At 34.0% G+C, this 21,112-nt stretch overlaps 1 protein-coding gene across 1 annotated transcript; it reads left to right on the forward strand.

Annotated features, from left to right (window-relative positions):
• The first annotated feature begins 10,605 nt into the window (after positions 1-10,605).
• LOC132724133 (uncharacterized) lies at positions 10,606-20,111 on the forward strand. The gene is made up of 6 exons (XM_060708953.1): positions 10,606-10,728; positions 11,665-11,771; positions 13,647-13,769; positions 15,173-17,124; positions 19,294-19,439; positions 19,693-20,111. The coding sequence occupies exons 2-6, from the start codon at positions 11,737-11,739 to the stop codon at positions 19,939-19,941; spliced, it is 2,505 nt and encodes an 834-aa protein (XP_060564936.1). The 5' UTR covers positions 10,606-10,728; positions 11,665-11,736; the 3' UTR covers positions 19,942-20,111.
• The last annotated feature ends 1,001 nt before the right edge of the window (positions 20,112-21,112 follow it).

A 21,112-nucleotide genomic window follows, 5' to 3' on the forward strand; every position in this document is an offset into this window, starting at 1 on the left:
CATTTCATGAGGCGTAACATCAACGATCTTAAGAGCGCAACATTTGTAGCTAATTGAGAAAAAAATAGTTCTCATTGTAACGTAGATTCAATTGCGAGAAGTGCATTAACATAATTACATAAAACATACTATAGCTGTTATTTATGGAACGCCAAACTAGCATAAACTCAATCATTTTATTGAAATTCATTCCCTCATCTGAACTGTTGTAACTAATGTAAAATACTCAAAAATTCCAGGAAAACTAATTGATTTGCGTATCTTCTACGTTTTTGACCAGCTATTATAAATTATTATAGCTATACGAGAACCATACTAGTATTGTCACAATTTTTAAATAAATAAAACTACATTACCACATAAGCTTTACCCTGTACACTATACATAACCACATAAGCTGTACCCTATATACTATATTACCACATAAGCTGTACCCTATATACTATATTACCACATAAGCTGTACCCTATATACTATATATTACCACATAAGCTGTACCCTATATACTATATTACCACATAAGCTCTCCCTATATACTATATTACCACATAAGCTGTACCCTATATACTATATTACCACATAAGCTCTACCCTATATACTATATTACCACATAAGCTGTACCCTATATACTATATATTACCACATAAGCTGTACCCTATATACTATATTACCACATAAGCTGTACCTTATATACTATATTACCACATAAGCTGTACCCTATATACTATATATAACCACATAAGCTGTACCCTATATACTATATATTACCACATAAGCTGTACCCTGTATACTATATATTACCACATAAGCTGTACCCTGTATACTATATATTACCACATAAGCTGTACCCTATATACTATATATTACCACATAAGCTGTACCCTATATACTATATTACCACATAAGCTGTACCCTATATACTATATTACCACATAAGCTGTACCCTATATACTATATTACCACATAAGCTGTACCCTATATACTATATATTACCACATAAGCTGTACCCTGTATACTATATATTACCACATAAGCTGTACCCTATATACTATATATTACCACATAAGCTGTACCCTATATACTATATTACCACATAAGCTGTACCCTATATACTATATATTACCACATAAGCTGTACCCTATATACTATATTACCACATAAGCTGTACCCTATATACTATATTACCACATAAGCTGTACCCTGTACACTATATTACCACATAAATGGTACCGTGTATACTATATTATAACATAAACTGTACCTTGTGTACTACATTACCACACAACTGTTACTTATAAACTACATTAACCGTACTTTGCATATTTCGTTACCGCATTAACTGTGCCCTGTATATAACATTACCATATAAACTGTACCCTATATATTACATAACACCAGAAACTGTACCCTGGATAATATTCCACATAATTACACCCTGTATAGTACATAACCACATGAACTGCACCTTATATATTAAATAACCACATAAACTGTTCCCTGCATATAACATTACCTCATAACTGTACCTTGTTAAAAAATTACCCCATAACTGTATCTTGCATACTACATTACAACATAACTGTACACTGTATACTACATTACAACATAACTGTACACTATATACTACATTACAACATAACTGTACACCGTATACTACATTACAACATAACTGTACACTGTATACCACATAACAACATAACTGTACACTGTATACTATACATTACAACATAACTGTACACTATATACTACATTACAACATAACTGTACACCGTATACTATACATTACAACATAACTGTACACTATATACTACATTACAACATAACTGTACACCGTATACTACATTACAACATAACTGTACACTGTATACCACATAACAACATAACTGTACACTGTATACTACATTACAACATAGCTCCCCTGTATACTACATTACAACATAACTGTACACTGTATACTACATTACAACACAACTACCCTTTAAACTACATTACGACATAACTACACTGTATACTACATTACGACATAACTGTACACTGTATACTACATTACAACATAACTGTACACTATATACTACATTACGACATAACTGTACACTGTATACTACATTACGACATAACTACACTGTATACTACATTACAACATAACTGTACACTATATACTACATTACGACATAACTGTACACTGTATACTACATTACAACATAACTACACTGTATACTACATTACAACATAACTGTACACTATATACTACATTACGACATAACTGTACACTGTATACTACATTACGACATAACTGTAACACTGTATACTACAACAACATAACAAAAACTGTATAACATTAAAACAACTCCCCGATATACTTAACAAAAAAACTTACCTGTATACTACATTAAAACATAACTACCCTTTAAACTACATTACGACATAACTGTACACTGTATATTACATGTACATTACCACATAACTGTATCTTTTAAACTACATAACCACATAACTGTTCACTGTATACAACTTTACCACATATTTTTTTCAAAAAATAAATCATTTCCCAAATTAAACAAAAAATTTGAAAGGGAAAAAATAATTTTTAATTTTTTTTGATTTAATTACAAGTTTTCTTTCGAATGTACATCAACCAATAAAAATTTGGGGGACTGGGGACAAAAAGTCGTAAAGCAATCTCGTTTTTATTAGGAAACAGTTTTATATCACGTTATGTAGTACAGTTTTCAAACAAGTAATAGGCACTCCAGTGGTTATTATTTGTTAGAGGATTATAAACTTTTACTTATAAAATTGTTAATTTTAACATTAGTTAGATTTATTTTTAATTTTTTTATTTTTCTTTTAAAGTTGACCGGGCATTGTTCATATATTAAAGAATTGAATAAATGGACCTTTTCTTTATTTATACCACGGCCCAAGGGATTCAAAAACCCTAAAATTTGTGAAAAAGACATTTTTCTGATAAAGTGTCCAACATGCATGTGAGTTTTTAAAAACTGACCAATAGTCAGAGACGTATTGGCACGCGGCAATGTGCCCCCGAAGTAAAATTTATTCTCCTTGTTAAAAAGAATCAGGATATTTTTTAGAAGAAGTAGACAATTTGTCGAAGCAAAGAGTCTGGAAAACGATTTTTCCCCTCCCGTATTAGACCTCATAGGTCCAAGCAGCAGCCAGTATTTCATATAAAAAGGCGAAAACAAACCGCTGTAAAAGATAAAAACGAAACTTGCTCATACTGTGGCAAGAAAGGACATGGTAATAACGCTCCTGCCGTCCCAAGAAAATCAGAATGTCCAGCTTACGGGCAAAGATGTGAACACTGTAATCGTGAAAACCACTTTGAGAGTGTTTGCCGAAGTAGGGACAAACCGAAAGCGAAATCTAGTGGCTTACAATGCCAATGACTATGAGAATGCTGTGTTCAACACCTTGTGCAGTGTATCATCAATGTCTAAAAAAAACACATTGACTAGACATTAGCTTTAGACCACCACCTAATGACATCTTATCTGATACTTGGATAAAGAAACCTTCCAAAATCGCAACCATTCATTACTCTTACAATCAGAGCATTACCCGAGGACTATGAAGCCTTTGGTTTTAACCTAAATGCTGGAATACACGCTGTTCGTATTCCTGCCATGGCAGAACACTGGATGTCAAAGCTGTCTTGCGGGTATCAAAGTCATCCACAAACTTGGCATCAAGCAAAGCGATCTCATTCCTGTAACTTTGAAAATGCACGCTGCAAATAACAGGGGCATTAAAATCCTCGGTGCCACAATCTTTCGGATCTCATGAACAGATGAGCAAGGGAACCTTCTAGAGACTAGGCAAATGACATATGTGACTGATAATTCTGATAAGCTTTTCATCAGTAGGGAAGCATGTATTGCCCTTGGCATGATATCTGGAAGCAATGTATCAAACTCAGGATACCAATAACAGTGAAGTCGGAGGCATAAGCGGACTAGTGAATCAATGTGACTGTCCGAAACGTCAACTACCACCTCCGCCACCTACAAGGTTACCATACAGTGGAAGTGAGTCCAACCGCCTTAAACTAAAGGAATACCTCTTGGAGTACTACAAAATCGAGTACATTCAATGTCTGTGACCACCAACCATTACCGCTAATGGATGGACCCCGCCAATGAAGTTGATTGATCAATCCAAATGCTGAACCTGTCGCTCATCATACACCAGTGCCAGTACCATTACATTGGCAAGAGGAAAGTTAAAGCGGACTCGTACCAAGTACATCCGCCTTGGTGTCCTTGAACCAGTCCCCTATTGGGGAACCAGTGACTTGGTGCCATCGGATGGTTGTATGTGCAAGAAAATGGCCACACCTCGACGAACAGTTGATTTCAGCCCTCTCAATGTACACGCTAAGAGAGAAACGCATCACACTCCTTCTCCATTTCACCAAGCAAGGTCAGTGCCCCCACAAGGGAAAAAGAAAACCGTCTTTGGGATGCATGGAACGGGTACCACAGTGTGCCGATTCAAGAATCTGACCGTCACTTAACTTACGTTCATGGCACTCCTTGGGGACGCTATCGCTATAAAACAGCCCCTCAAGATACAATTGCTTCTGGCGACGGAATATACTCGACTTTATGATGAAATAGTTGCCGAAATACCCAACAAAACTAGAATGTATCGATGATGTCCTTCTCTGGTCTGATTCAAAATAGATGAGAGTTTCTTCCAAGCTGTCCAATGGCTTGACATATGTGGAAGACATGGCATCAAACTCAACCCTGAAATTTTGTTTCGCAGAAGACACGGTTGAATTTCGCTGGGTTTGCAAATAACCCCCCGACATCCAGTTCGCCCTTGCACAAGAATTCTTAGTGCAATAAATGGACTTCCCGACTCCGAGAAATATCACCGATGTCAGATCTTGGTTCGGTTTAGTAAACCAAGTATGTATGCTTTCAGCATGAACAGACAAAATGCTACCAGTTCCGAGAGTTATTGAAACCAGGTAACACCGTTCTCTGGGACGTCAATATTAATGCACTCTTCGAGGAATCTAAAACTGCCATTATCAATGAAATTGAAGAAGGCGTGCGAATCTTTGACAAGAACAAAACCTACCATGTCTCGCCACTGATTGGTCGAAGTCAGGAATCGGGTTCTGGCTGTTCCAGAAACATTGCAACTGTCCGGACAACCAGCCATTTTGTTGTCGCACCGGTTGGGAGGTAACACTTGTCGGGAGTAGGTTCACGCATGCAGCTGAGTCCCGATATGCACCAGTGGAAGGTGAAGCGTTGGCAGTTGTCGATGCTCTTGATAAAGCAAGATACTTTGTTCTTGGTGTGACCGATCTTGTAATAGCTGTTGAGCCATAAACCCCCGTTAAAAATATTTGGTGACAGATCATTGGAGGACATTTCTAACTCACCTCAGAAACTTGAAAAAGAAAAAGTCCCTCCCGCTATCGATGTTCGCATGAATTCATATTCCCAGGGGCCCAAGCATCTCGCTGCAGGATGGAGTATCACGTCACCACCGAAAATCTGAAAAGCTAAAATCGCTTTCAAAATGAAAATCTGCAACAATTAAAATGTACCCTTTTCGAGACTTTTCCTACCACATTGCACAAAATATTTTATTTCTCAAAAGACAAAAGAGGTTATACCTGTTCTTTCCCCCCTCAGCCGTATGCCAAATTGACTCATTGCCCAAAGCTTCCCTGGGACAGGTTCGCAAATGCACAAGTAGGACGATAAAAGCATGAACCCTCAACCTTTAAGAAAGCAAGACCCGAGTCTCGCAAGGGAATTTTCCCGACACTTCGGAGTATTTTTAAATTCCCCGGGATCTCTACCAAATGATGGGGTAAAACTAACAAGATCGGTATTAATCCTCCAAAACCCCCAGAAAAATTATTGCAGTTTTTTCATTCAGCACATCAAGGAATTACCTCCATGGTTTCGCAAGCAGAGTCCCCGTGTTTTGGCCAGGGATCACACCTGCTATAACAACCCTTCGAGCTGGATGCAATCACTGCAATCGTATCGCACCTTCGAATCCTAGTGCTTCCGCCTACTCCGCCTATATCTCCAGACTACCCATTCCAATGTGTTTGTGCAGATTATTTTCACCATCAAGCTGTTGGATATTTAGTTATAGTTGATCGATACTCGAACTGGCCCATAGTTGAACGATCTTCGAATTGTGCATAGGGCCTTATTACTTCACTACGCCGAACATTTGTGACATTTGGGATTCCGGATGAATTGACATCTGATGGCGGACCTGAATTTACGGCAACAACAACCAGACAATTCTTAAAAGATTGGGGAGTCCATCACCGCCTTTCCTCTGTGGCTTTCCCACACAGTGATTGCAGAGCTGAAATAGGTGTCAAAAACTGTCAAGCGTCTAATAGCCGACAACACAGGTAGAAACGGGGATCTCAACACCGATGCATTTCAACGTGCGATGCTCCAGTACAGGAACACACCTGACAGAGACACCAAGTTATCTCCTGCTACATTTGGTCATCCCATCAGAGACTTCATTCCTGTTCCGCCCGGCAGGTACCGTCCCCATAACACATGGAAGGAAACACTCGATGCAAGAGAGGAAGCTTTAAGACATCGCCACCTTAAACAGGGAGAGCGCTTATCGGAGCACACTAAAAGACTACTCCCACTCTCTGAAGGCGATAGGGTTCGCATCCAAAATCAAACAGGACATCACCCTCTTAAATGGGATAAAACTGGCGTTATCATAGAAGTTCGCCAATTCGATCAATACGTCGTTAGAGTTGATGGCTCTGGTAGGGTCACACTAAGAAACCGAAAATTTTTGAGACAATATTTGCCTGTCAGAAGTTTGCCAGAAGTCCGTACAATTAAGGATGATGAAACTTGGAATCAGTTTGTACCTCTTGTCAGCCCTCAGACAACTAAAGCGTCTGAGACCATTGTGAAACACAACCAGGACACTATTCCAACAACGCAAAATCCGAACACATATTGTACCCTCCCATCAACCACTTTACCTTCACCAAGTGGTCACACCCCTAAACACTCATTTGGATGTTGAATGCCCCGGAATGCCTTCCGACTGATCTCGGCAACACCAAAAATCATCCAGCTGAGATCCCACCTCCCAGTGATAGCACAAACTCTCCATCACGGGTCACCTCCATGCCCAAATTTGGAGCAACGCAAATCTAGTCGTACCGTCAACCGCCAACATGGCACCGTGATTTCGAGATGAACTAGTGTTATCATTACCTATAAAAATTATGAACATACATTTAATTGTTTTTTTGAAGTTTCCGTTTTTCAAATGCTAACAGGAGTTTAGTGTTCATGGACCTATAATTTCGGATGTTAATTTGTTATCAAATGTTTTGACTTCAGTTTTAAACCGACCTATGCATGAAAGACATATTAGAAGGCCGTTTAAAAACTTAGGGGGAGATAGAGGATTATAAACATTTACTTATACAATTGTTCAATTAACATTAGCTTAGTCATTTATCTTTAATATGTTTTATGTTCATTTCAGATTGACCGTGGTCATTGTTCATCATAATAAAGACATATGAATAAATGGACCTTGTTCTTATTTATTTGTGCACCCCTGGTCGCCGGTTTATTTAAGGAATTTTATCTTAGGCATGTCTCTGAATTCACAACATGAAATCATTTATGAATTTGATAACACTTTCCGTTACTTAGATGACATTGTTGATAGAAATATTCCTTATTTTGATCAAATGGCTTCTTAAATATATACAAAACTTACGTATAGTAAATCAAATTCTTCTTCTGACATTATTATATCAGTTTCATCATTAACAATAGTATTATTTAGTACTCGTACTAACATGTCCGAAGATTTGACGGAAAGTACCTTTAGTTATTGTATAGAAGATAGACCTTAGTGATTACATTAATACTGGACTCACAACTGTGCAATAATACATGTATACTTATATTTATGGTGATCATAATGAGCTTAAAACTTAAAAATAATAGAAAGATACTAAATTGAGATGAATATGGTTAGCCTATACATTCTATCAGTGATTAGGTAATTTACGCATTGTCATTAATATTTTAATACATGTAAATGTGGAAAACTGTGATAGGAATGTTAAAAGCATATATGCAATTTCATTTTAGGGTTACATATACTTGCATGTTCTTTAACATAATTATTATAAAAATACGTAAGCACCGATCTTTCGTGTTTTTTTTTCTCCATAAAAAAGGAAGAAAAAAATAATTATACATCAGTGATGTGAATGAAATAACGACTTATTCGGATTATGTAGGATTACTTTGACTAGGTATGTGCAACAGCTCGATATTTATCTATATTTCTAATATTGTATCCAGTTAATGTATTCATTGGGGTTTATGGTTGAACCGATTATAAAGCATTTTGAAAATATAAAGAAGTCACAGGGACGAGAAACTTTTTCGAAAATAAAATAAGGAAACTTTTGCAACATTTGGATATAACTTAGAAACCTTGAATATGGACTGTATCAAAGTATGCATTCGTGTGGGTTCGGTATATTCTGAAATATGATAAACAAGATCAACAACGAAAGGCAGCGTTCAATGAACGCAGCTCCCGCACGACCCTGCAACAACAACCAGCGGCAAAACTCTAAAGATTTGATAAATTCGTACAAGCTGTAGTTATGCTTTTTAAAAACTTTTTATCTCCAATTGCCCACAACTGTCTTATTAAATTAATACTTGCATCTTCTTTTGCCTAATGAACTGAAGTACATTTCGATTTGTATTTTGTTATATTTAACCCAGTACACGAAGTCAAAGACACCATTACCCAAATGTTCAAAACATTGGTTATTGATAAACAAACGGAAAAAAAATCATTACCCACTGGCTAAAAATTGTCTTTGGATAAATAATGTTGCTCAAAAGTATCTAACGACTAAAATCCGTTATCCGGGTGTTAACTTTAAGTAATCTATGACCAACGCATAATGCCGTATTAAAATAATTATCATTAAGACAGTAAAATCATTAAAATATTTGTATACTAGATTTTTGTTACACATATATGTTTATTTTTTCTCAACTAGAAAATTTCTTATGAGATGTTTATGATTAAATTGAAACATTTCTTTAAAAAGTGCTATTATAACCTTTTCAGTTCTATTTGTTTTTTTTGTGTTTTTGTTTTTTGTTTCAAGAAAATCAGTGTTTTTTTTTTCTCAATAAAACATACAATTGTCAGTACTCATTTTCTTAGACTTTAATTAGAACGTAGCCCATCTTATGACAGTGGTTTCAATTTAAAATTTGGAAAAGTTGTTCTTGATTTTTTTATGTGTGTCTAAGGGAAAATAGATATGTCGATACTTTAAGGCCTTTATTAATTTTCTTATTCATAGATTTTTCAGTATCACTAATCAGCCCTGTACGTTGCATTGTGGTACTTAACAAGATTTATTCAAAACCAAGGCATATAATATGCATAAGGTTATGATATATCAACAATATAATGAACAGTTATTCAAAAGTAATTAACAAAACATATAAACATAAAATTATATAATAAGGAAATCAATTTGACTAACACATAACATAAATTTTGACTAGACTTTACTTTTTGGACATGATTTGTCTTATACAGAAGTTATCTAAATTGTTTCTATGTAAATACATTCATAAAGTTGAGAAATTCATGACTTACGGGAGAATGAGTTATTTAAATTTTGAAATAATAATTTTGCAGAATAATGCAAGTTTTAATAAAATTGAATGGTCAAAGCTATTCATTAAAGATTCTAATTTATAAATATTAGGATGATTTGAGAATTTTGAATCAATAAACTTTTTACGAAGAGAGTTAAAAAAGTGACATTCAAATAAGTAATGAAATTCATCCCCAAGAGATTGTTTTGGACATAAATGACATATTCTTTGATTTCTTTCAAAACAAATAGATAAATACGCAATCTACTGGTTATGTAGCCAGGGTACTATCCAAATGTCGAGCAATGAAATTTTATCCTGGATAGCTGGCCCCTGGTTAAGAATTAAACTAGTGGAAAAGCTGTTCACTTTTTAACTTAAACCAATGTTTTAAACAATTACCGGGTCCTGTAGGATATGGTGCATTTTTTTCAAGAGTAAGTCATAACTTTTTTCTAACATTAGTAAAGGTCTACTGCAGTAGTGTTTGAACAGAATTTCATTAGGTTTCATTTTTTCTACCCATGCTTCAATTCTAAGGAAAATTTTTATCATGGTCAAAGAGAGAAAGAGTGACAATCATATTGCACCCGTAAGATAAAATAAAGATATGACTTGATTCTTGATAATAACCGAAATTTATTCTCCATTTACACAATTTTCTAGGAGACTAATGATACAATATTATAATTATTATTTTCATGTTGTAATTTTTATTTTACAAAATAGAGCAATTTTTTTTAATGTAATGTGTTTTTACGCTTCATAATATCTTTAAATTTCAATGCATTAGTGTACATTTACTTTTTAAAAAAACGTTCTTTTCGGTAGTTCTCTTGCGTTGGCCTAAAAAATGCACTGAAATTGTTTTTAAATTGAAGAGCACATTGTTGATGATAACAACACTTCCTGTCAGTGCTTGCAAGAAAAATTATCTTTATTGATTTATTTGATGTAAGAAGTATGATGACAGAATTCAAATAATTCCGACGGAGCTGCAGGGAAAAGTGTGAGTATGGGTAAATTTGGTTGACAGAATAGGATAGGTTTGAACATGAACGAAATGCACATGCTTTCATGTGTGAAAATGAAAAAAATACAAATTTTATAAAACATGTAGATCTAAAATGTTTAAATGCTAAGATGATAACTCTGATGAGTATAACTGCCAATATTGTTCAAGCGACTAGAATTTCTTTAAACTGTGGAGATAGTGATTTTATTGTTAAATGAAATTTCAACAGTTGAAGGGTCAACTAATGTGTAAAGAGAAATTCAAAGGACATAGAAGAGTGTTGACAGTCATTGATAACATATTTTGTCACAATATCAAAAACATTTTTTTTTCAATTACACATTTACTTATAGCTAATTTTTAATGGCAAACCCCTTGTGGGGAGTAGACTAGTCCAATATATCATGCAGATGTTACAGGCTTGTTATAGTTTGTCGGTCAAGCCCCAGAAGTAGAAATATTTCATAGCAACGTCATAATTATTCAACTATGATGTAATCATGCCTGCTAGTCAAAATTGCAAAGAAAGTTAAAAAAAGTTGTTTAAAAAGAGAATAAAAGAAGAATATTTAAAATTTTAAAAACAGCTGGAAAACAAGTGTGAGACATGTTCAATGCAAGCTGCAGTGAACTGCACAGGTGTAAGGAATTAATAGGCAACTGCAGGGGTAGGTAGTTACCATCCTAGCAAAGAGAGAATTTATAATAGTCTGATTTGCAGATTTTGTTTACACTTGGATAATCTTGTAAAATCTTGTTCTTCATGCTAGACCATGATGTAATATTTCTTTCAAAGTGTGTCTCCTATGTGTTGTGTATAAAATGGCCACAGATGCCTTGCTTTTATGTTCTTCTCTTATTATATCTGATCTATAAATAATGGATTATCATTTTTCTATCGTAACTGATATTGTAAAAATATAATTTTAGGTTGTTATTCATGACTGATGAAACAGTTTTTTATGTTAATGATGAAAAGTTGTGCTTAAAAACTGTGCCACTATGGCAGATGGCAGGCTGAGGAAAAGAGACCAACAGTAAGTACCTTTACTGCTTTAGCAAGAATGTTTTTCACCTATTCTAGTTTGTTCTTCATCAAGTTAATGGGAGTTTACTAAACTGCAAATGGAAACTTTTCACATGAACAGTAACATGACAGGGCTCATCCTGGGGGGAATTTTAGGGAGAAGTGACTTCCTCGCGAAAATAGGGAGAAGGGAAACAACCCAATGTGTATGCATTAACATGCATGACTATACATCCTTTAACAATAATATAAACACAATTAATCTATTTATCAGCTATTTATAAGCTTTCTCTACATATTTGTTTATATATTTTCATGTAGATTTAGTGATAATAATGCGTAAGAAAAAATATGATGAATAAATTAATTTTATATTTTTACTTTCCTCACTTTTATTAGAAGATTTAGTTACATTGGATATTGATTAACAAAATCTGTTCTGATTACAGTACCGGTAATTCTTTTATGATCTTGTATGTAACAGTATGTATGTTGTTAATGTTTTTTATGTTGTAATGTCACATTTATGTGCATATAATTATGCTTATAAAACAATTTTCAAACATCGAAGAATATGTAAAATATGTACTGCAAACATTTGTGCACATTATATTTGATCACTAAAATTATATACATTCATTTCTTATTGAAAAATTTGACTGAGAAATTATAGAAAATAAATTTCAAATTATCTCCCTTTATTTTCATGAAATGTTAAACTCGTAATATCTTTATAAATAATGCTTTTTGAAACTTACAATATTGATAAATCTTAATCGGAGTGTCATTTTTATGACATTAAAACAAATATATATATTGAAACAATAAGAACACTTCTTTCCTGACAAATTTTGTTGTTATATACATGTACACATGATATACGACCGATATGTAGCATGCCGATCATGATTCGTAGTTTTTCCGGGATGTCGTGCCCACGTGCGTAAGCTGTGTCAAATTTGGCATTCTGCAAAGATAACAATGCCAAACACTCTCACTGTCTACAACATACCAATCGTAAGATTTTTGCGAAATGGCTTTCTTAAATTTTCGCGTAGGTGTATCAGAATCAGTAACTTTCTTTTACTGCTAGGTTTTGGCATTTCGTCCTGTAGCCATGACGTGAGCGACATAACAATTTTTAATTGATGTTAACGGACTGAAATCATTCAAAACTATGATCCGGTCGCAAATCATTAATGAAATTGATTATTTTTAATTGACTAACAGTTTTGTGATAGCAGTGAAAAACCCATTGCACATCGCCATTACTCGGGTTAAACACTGCATGTATATCAATTAGGGATAATTTGCACGGGGAAAAAACAATCTATAATTATCGCCTAATCCTGTATTAAACTCGAAAAACTGTCACACAATTATACCCGTTTCGGGCCGATGCTCTCATTATTTACTGTTTACAGTAGGCGGTCTATCGCTTTGCATACAGGTAGAAGGGTAGTATAAAGCGACGCTCTGATTGGATAATGATAATTAGCAGTCGACATATGGGCGGATACAATCTCTGCTCTTTACATCGCCAAGTAGTTACTCTTTGGGAATTAAGATTTTATCGGTGATGTTGACTTCTCTTTGATCAATTGGGAGAGCGAAATGGAAATATACACGGCGAAGTTTTCGCCTGAATCGCCCTTCTGGATGAGCCCTGCATGATTGCAAAGTACCGAAAAAGCTTGTATTCATTCTTTCATAAAATTTATAATCATATTAGTTGTTATTTATTTAAAAAAAATTTGTTAAATTACAACTGATACTTCTTTTTGTACTAATCATAGCATTGGATAATGATCCATGAATGTTCAAGGTTCTTGATTTAAGCACCATATTATAGTTTGATATATTATAAAGGCATTATATTATACAGGTATGATAAACTTGTACAGGGAAGCAGTAAGCTACACAGAGATATTGAGAACCTTGAAAATGCATACCTCCTTCATCAACAAATTGTAAAGGAAGATGAAAATAATGTCAAGGGAATGATCAGGTAAGGGTGTGATATGATAATTATCATCATTTTGCAATAAAAAAAAAGTTATTGTTATTGCATCTTGAACAGTAAATTTTCTCATTAAATGTAAGGTCTTTGCAAAATTGTAGTCTGAAAAAATATTTACAGATTTCATGGTAAATAATGTTTTACAAATATCAAAAAAAGAGTCCAGGTTAACAATAAAAATGAGCAGGGGCATATGTGGCCAAGTGGTTAACTAAGGGTGTTGGCTTGAATTGCAATCATATGCCTTTCACTGCTCTAGGTTTCAAGCCAAGGCATAATTATTCGTTTGTTGGGGGTGTATTTGAGTGAGTCTGTGTGTTAATCAGTCTATGATTTCCTTGAACAAAGCAAAGCATTTAATTAAACCAACTTACGGTACACAGATGTAACATCATAAAATACAGGTCAAGTTTTAATTTGGTTTCAGACAGTTTTTGACAGAGTTATGGCCCCATTTTCTCCTATTTTTAATGAAAAAATATGGTCTTTAGATGATTACTCTTTAAGAAAGCAACACATTTTGATAATTTTTGGTACACAGATGCCACATCATAGAAAGCAGGTTAAGTTGGAATTTGGCTACATACCACTAATTTTCACAGAGTTATAGCCCTCTTTTCTAATTTTTAATAAAAAAACATAGTTTCCAGAGGATTACTCTCTAAGAGGTAATTAATTGAAATAATTATAAGTATTTATTGTATAAATATAAAATCATAAAATACAGGGTGAGTTTAAGTTAAGTGTCAGACCACAAAATGTTTTACATAGTTATGACCCCTTTTTGTCACTCTTTAACTAGACAATAAATTATGCTGGATGTACATCTTGACAGTCAGTACAGTACCATGCATCATTCTGAGTACAGTGATATGAACATTTGACATTAATAATATACAGGAAAAACCATTCCAGACAAATATGAAGCTGAAAGGAACCTTCTCATTTTGGTTTATATTAAGAATATCGAAAACTGAAGTTCCACAAACTTTAAGGCTGAAATCAATTTTCTTTACCATTTGCCATTATTAGTTTAAGGTGGAAGGTAAGGGTATGAATCACCTAAAGTAGTAGCTCAGGTTTTGTTAGATTACAAAGGTCAGTGGTACTATTTCTGTGCCTACAGGAGTTATCTATGATCTAGCCTTGTGACCTTATGATTATCATAACTTTTGTGACTAAAATATAAACCAAAATAGAAATGTGAAAAGAGTATGTGATTTTGAAAGTTTATGAAATTCATACATTATAAAGCAACACTAAAGATACTTACTTTTTTAATATTTTAGTTTTTTTATAAGCTAAATAACCATTTGTGAGTTCATGGGCTACTTAGAGAAATTTTTAAGATATGGAAACTTCAATATTAAAATAAATGTTTTTATTTCCAGGAAAGAGTTAGGAGGTTCAAGATGGGCTCATGGTGGTGCTGGCAAACTCACAACATATAAATCAAGCAAAGACCTTGTTGATCAAGAGAACAATGCTCCACAGAATAGCACCAGAGTTCTTCAGTCTGAAAGGTCACAGCAAAAATCACTAGAGGATAATAAAAAAACCAAAGTGTTAAACAAAAATGATCAGAGTGTTAATATGGATCAGCCACCAGATACAGCCGACAAAATTCTAGACTTGAAAACAAAAGTATTGAAAAAAGCCAGTTCGAACATTATAAAAAGAGACACATGGTCAGAACCTTTGGATAACAAGTCATTAAAATCTAACAACAAGCATGTTTCTAAAGCTCTCCAACATAAACCTGAAATAAAAAATGTTGGTGTGAAGCAGAACACTTCAGCGTCAAAAGCTGTTAAGGCTGTTAAAAGAAGTAGCTCATTAAAACGTGAAACCAGTGACTCCTCAAGATCACCAGCTGTTGTTGCTGGAAAATGTAAAGAGAATAAACAAAATAAAATCACAGTTAATAATTCCAGAAAAGAGCCTACTAAAACAATATCAAATCAGAATGGTGTTGAATCACAGAGAAGGTCAAGAATTGATATGTTTAAAGACAGAGAAGTGAGAAGAGAAAACTTAGAACATGTAAATGGTGTTATGATACCTGATGATAGTAATCAAAATAATGGTAATGAATCCAGTAGGTCTATAGGTAAAACATACACACCAAGAAAACTGAAGTCTCAGTCAAATGCCACAGTAACAAATGATGTTTCTCAAAGCATTTTCTTAACACAACCACCAGAACCTCCAGAAATCTTTATTGATCCAAGGAAAGGACAGGTTCGTATTTTGGCAGGGAAAGATGAAAGTTTTAATGATATTTCTAGTCTTGAAGGAACCAAAGTTCTAATACAGCCAGCTTCTGTTCATAATAGTATTGATGGGAACAAGGTTGAATGCTCTGTTGTTGATAATGTTTCCAATTCTAGTCCAAGTAGCGAAATCAGGGATATATTTGGTCTTGAAGACTTTAACACAATGCCTAATAGGCCTGAGTCCAGACGACAAAATGTGAACTCAGGTAGCCCATTTGCAACAACAAGGCAGTGTAATACAGAAGTTGAATTCTGGCTGCGAAGTTTGGGGATTCCAGATGTTGACAAACATGTGAGAATATTTGCTGATAATGGAGTTGATTTGACAGATCTTGAATTTATGTCAGCTTCCCAACTACATGACATGGGAGTTACAGCTTTTGGAGCTTTAGATAAAATTCTTAAGGGTATAAGGGACCTCAAAAACTTGCCTATTACGCAATTAGAAAGCATTGAAGGTAAAAAGTTGCAGACATCTTCTATTGCTTGGGAAGAAGTTGACAATACAAAGATTATGAAATCTATTGAAAGATCACAATTGAAAGCCAGTAATGTAACCAAAAAGAACTCTTGCCATTCTGACACATTTGTAAAGGATAAAAATGGAGCAAGTGTGTTAGGAGGAACTGATACAAGTAGATGTAATAGTGCCATGTCTAATGTTTCTGAAAGTACTGATATGAAAAATTCTGCAAGGGGAGATAATCCTTCATTTGCAGCAAGTACAAAATCAAGTAGTGCCAAATATACAGAGAAGAGACCCCCAAGTGCTAAAAATAATTCTAAGTCTAAAAATAGTAACCATTCACAAAATAGAAATGCCAATACTTCTGAAACAAAACTAAAGAGAAATAATTCTTCCTCTGAGAAACTTGGCTCAAAATTGAATAACCTGGAATCTAAACCAACAAAGGGTGTTTTATTGAGACCCAGAAGTTCATCATTAACAAGAGAATCTGCAAAAAACAATCGTGAAAGTACGAAGAAGGCTGAAGATAAGAAAGAACCAAGACAGTTAAGGTCAAGGAGCAGATCAGCAGATGTTGTTAAAAGGAAAGCATTAGAAGGTAACCTTCATATAAATTTTAATGTTGCTGTGACAATGATCTTGCTTTATAACACAGAATGATACAGTGTAAGGACATGTCAGAAACATTTTTATATTGCCTGCATCTTTCATTTCAATTACATTCTATTAACACTTTCATTTCCAAATTTTATGTACATTTTTGTACAAAGTGTGTTGTTTCCAGGAATTTTTTTTAAATCAGGTGCTTTTATTATTTTCATTTTTATTCCCCCCGAAGGGCAGCATATTAAAATTGTACCGTCTGTTTGTCTGTCCATCTGTTTATCCCCACTCCATTCTTGTCGGGACTGTAACTTTGTCATTCATTTAGGGATTTTGAAATAGCTTGGCACAAATGTCTACCACATCAAGATGATGTGTCCAAGAATTACTTCCCTACCTCAAAGGTCAAGGTCGTACTAACATTTTGAAGTTCACATTATCACAATTAGAGTTAATAGGTACACACATTTCGTGTCTGGACTGTAACTTTGTCATGCATCAAAGGATTTAAAAATAACTAGGCATAAATGTTCACCACGTCCAAGAATTTCGTCCCAACCCCAAGGTCATGGTTGTACTGACATTTTTAAGTTTCACATTATCACAATTAGAGTTAATAGGTACACACAATCATGTCCGGGCTGTAAATTTGTCATGCATTTAAGGATTTTAAAATAACTAGGCATAAATGTCTACCACATCAAGACAATGTGTTGCATCCAAGAATACTGTCCCTACCTCAAAGGTCACAATATCATTTTGAAGTTCACTTTATCACAAAGTTTATTGGTACACACATTCGTGTCCGGACTGAAATTTTGTCATGCATCAAAGTATTTTAAAATTACTAGGCATAAGACGACATGTTGCATCCAAGACCCATGTCCCTACCTTCAAGGTCACATTTATAGTTTGAAGGTACTCATTCTCTTGAGAAGAGTTTGAAGATACGATTCATGTCCGGACTGTAAATTTGTCATGCATGGAAAGATTTTGAAAAAACTTGGCACAAAATCAAATGGCTACCACATCAAGATGATGTCGCGGCTAAGGCTCATGTCCGTCTTTATGTCTGTGCGTCTCCACTTACACAATAATCATGTCCAGACTGTAACTAAGTCATGCATTGAGGGTTTTGAAATAACTTGGCACAAATGTCTGTCACATGACAATGTTGTGTCACTTCCAAGAACCATGTCCCTTCTTCAAAGGTCAAGGTCACATTTATATTTTGAAGGTTCACGCTATCACAATTAGAGATTATAGGTACACACATTCGTGTCTGGACTATAACTTTGTCATGCATTGAAGAGTTTTAAAATAACTTGGCACAAATGTCTACCGCATCAAGATGACATGTTGTGTGTAAGACCCATGTTCCTACCCCCAATGTCAAGGTCACTCTAATAGTTTGAAGGTACTTATGCTTATAAGAAGAGTTTGAAGTTACATATGAGTTTCCAAACTGTACCATTGTCATGCATTGAAGGATTTTGAAATAACTTGGCATAAATGTCTACCACATCAGGATGATGTGTCACATCCAAGTCCGTTATTCCATGTTGTTGAGTTTGCTATAAATAGCATTTCATTTCACAAGAACAAAATTAAGCAATAAGTCACTTTCATTCTTTTTTCTTTTCATAATACCTGCATGCTTAAGAAACCTTTTCCGGGGCATTCGTCACTTGTGTGACGGCTCTTATTATTATTTTCTTCTTATTATTATTATCATAAATATTTTGTTTTATTTTTTTGAAATTCTAAAAATTTAAAATAGAGATCAATAATAAATGGAAGTCTGTACTGCTGTTGCCTTTATGATACCATGGCAGTTAAAGGGTAAAATAATCTGGTTTTCATGGTGATTTATTTTGTTAATGTTGTATTGAATGCCATCTAAGGCGAGACCTACTTGTGAAAACATAAGATTAAATATTGAAGGACATAGGGAAAAAACGAATTACAGAATCATAATTATGATATTGCCTATAGAATTGTTAAAAAAATCACTCTCTTATAGTGTATCATTAACTGTACAACCTGCATACTTACAATAAGCCATTTAAGGGCCATCATGGCCCTCTTGTAACAGTATATTTTATTTACCCTATGTGTAAACATTTTAATACCATCCCAACAAACTAAGCCTGTTATCTTGAAGGTGTAAATGCTGCTGCCAAAAAGTTTGAAGAGAGGAAGCTGAAGTGTAAGGATAGTGAGAGGAGTTATCCCCCTTGTGATGAGAAACAGAAGCTACGGAGAGATGAGATGGCTGCCAGACATCTTCAGAGAGAAAAATTCAAAGAGGTATCATACATGTATTCTGAAGAACTAAATAGTATTGATATTAAACATTATGAAATATAGGTCTTACCTTATTTATTTAAAACTTTACGTCTATTAACTTTTATACATGTTTATTACAGTTATTGTTCTCAAAGCAACTATACATAGTACTGCCATAGGTTAAATATCCTTAAGAAAATATCAATCTTTTCCAAATAGCAGCTTCAGAATAAAAATTGCCTTTACTTTGTTAATCTTAAGATATGTTTTACAGATGACAACAGCAGACAGCAACAGTTCAGATAGTGAGGATGATTTACAAAAACAAGCACCTAGTGAATTTGATCAAGATCAGGGTCTAGAGAACCTTGTAACAGTGAATATACTGTCTCCCCCTGGGAAGTCAGGTAAAATACTATCACATTTTTACCATCAATATTTTCCTGTCACAAGTGCCTGCAATTATGTGATATACTTATACATGTATAATCATATAACTACAATAAAGTTAACAAATAATTAACCCTTTTAGAAATGAATATATGTTATGATTACTTAAAAGAATAACTGAAAGTTCACTGATTGATAGAAATAGGTGTTCTCATTAATATAGATCTTCTGTTTCTTGCCACTTTTATTTATTTGGTAGATGCCAACTATTTACACCTGTCACAGTTACACTGATACCTGACGTTCTGCTAAAATAACAATAACATAAGTTGAAAGATTATGTTTGACAAATATAGAATACAACTCCGGTGTTTTTTCTTCAGATATTGTAAAAATATACCATTTTATATGTGCATATGACATTTTAAACATTACTCCAAATTTGTTAATTTTACTATCACTTTACTTAGATTTGTGATTAAAGAAACATACTTATATAAAATTTATGGAAAAAATATGTGAAAAGTCAATCAAAAGTATATTAAATTTATTAAATTTTATTGTGTAAATGAGCATTGATGTATAAAAATATAAGATTGCAAGCTTCTTTCCATCTCCCTAGTTCTAACATTATCTTCTGTAGTGGGAGTGATTGTATTAGTAGTGAACTGTGTTAATACCTTTCCCCAATGCTGAAAACTCCCTTTATCCACATCTTTGTCATTTAGATTTTACTTTTGTTTGTTGTACAACTACAGAATCACATTTAAACATAAATTATATCATACCGTTAAAGAAATACCAGAAACATTGTGAAAATGAAAGCAAATATTTCTTTTTCTGCTTTAACAAAATAACAGCATTGGTAAAGAAACTGGTGTGTGTGTGATTCATCTGAGTGATCTACATGTGTTTAACTATTATTGTATGTAGACTATGTTTTGTTGTTTTGTAGCATCCAGTGCGAAACCTATTCCTCACCTACGTGTTATAATTGTCCATGCCCCCAATAAAGTATGCTATAGTATTTTATAGAACTTTTAAATGCTTAGAGCTATTTATGAGATTGCAGAATTAGGGTGGTTAGTAAACTTTTTTTTCAGATTTCATCTGAATAGATTGCTTTAGTATGTAAATATGGTCAAATACAGAGTCCTGAGCACCTAATATATTTAAATGTGATCTTCCTACCCTATTATAGCACAATTTTGAGAAAATTTCCCATACATAAACTTTGAATTTATTTCAAATCACACAACTTGATTACAAAAGGATTTGACAAATTAAAAAATTATTGATTAACT

The sequence above is a fragment of the Ruditapes philippinarum genome, unplaced genomic scaffold (assembly GCF_026571515.1).
Source record: "Ruditapes philippinarum isolate M1 unplaced genomic scaffold, ASM2657151v2 ctg2324_1_1_1_1, whole genome shotgun sequence".
Lineage (NCBI taxonomy): Eukaryota > Metazoa > Mollusca > Bivalvia > Venerida > Veneridae > Ruditapes > Ruditapes philippinarum.

Excerpts from the sequence above, each read along its gene's own strand:
- LOC132724133 (XM_060708953.1), top strand. The coding sequence starts at position 11,737 with ATGGCAGATGGCAGGCTGAGGAAAAGAGACCAACA. Across the intron at positions 11,772-13,646 it reads CTGAGGAAAAGAGACCAACA|GTATGATAAACTTGTACAGG; the intron begins GTAAGTACCTTT and ends TATATTATACAG. Across the intron at positions 17,125-19,293 it reads TAAAAGGAAAGCATTAGAAG|GTGTAAATGCTGCTGCCAAA; the intron begins GTAACCTTCATA and ends GTTATCTTGAAG.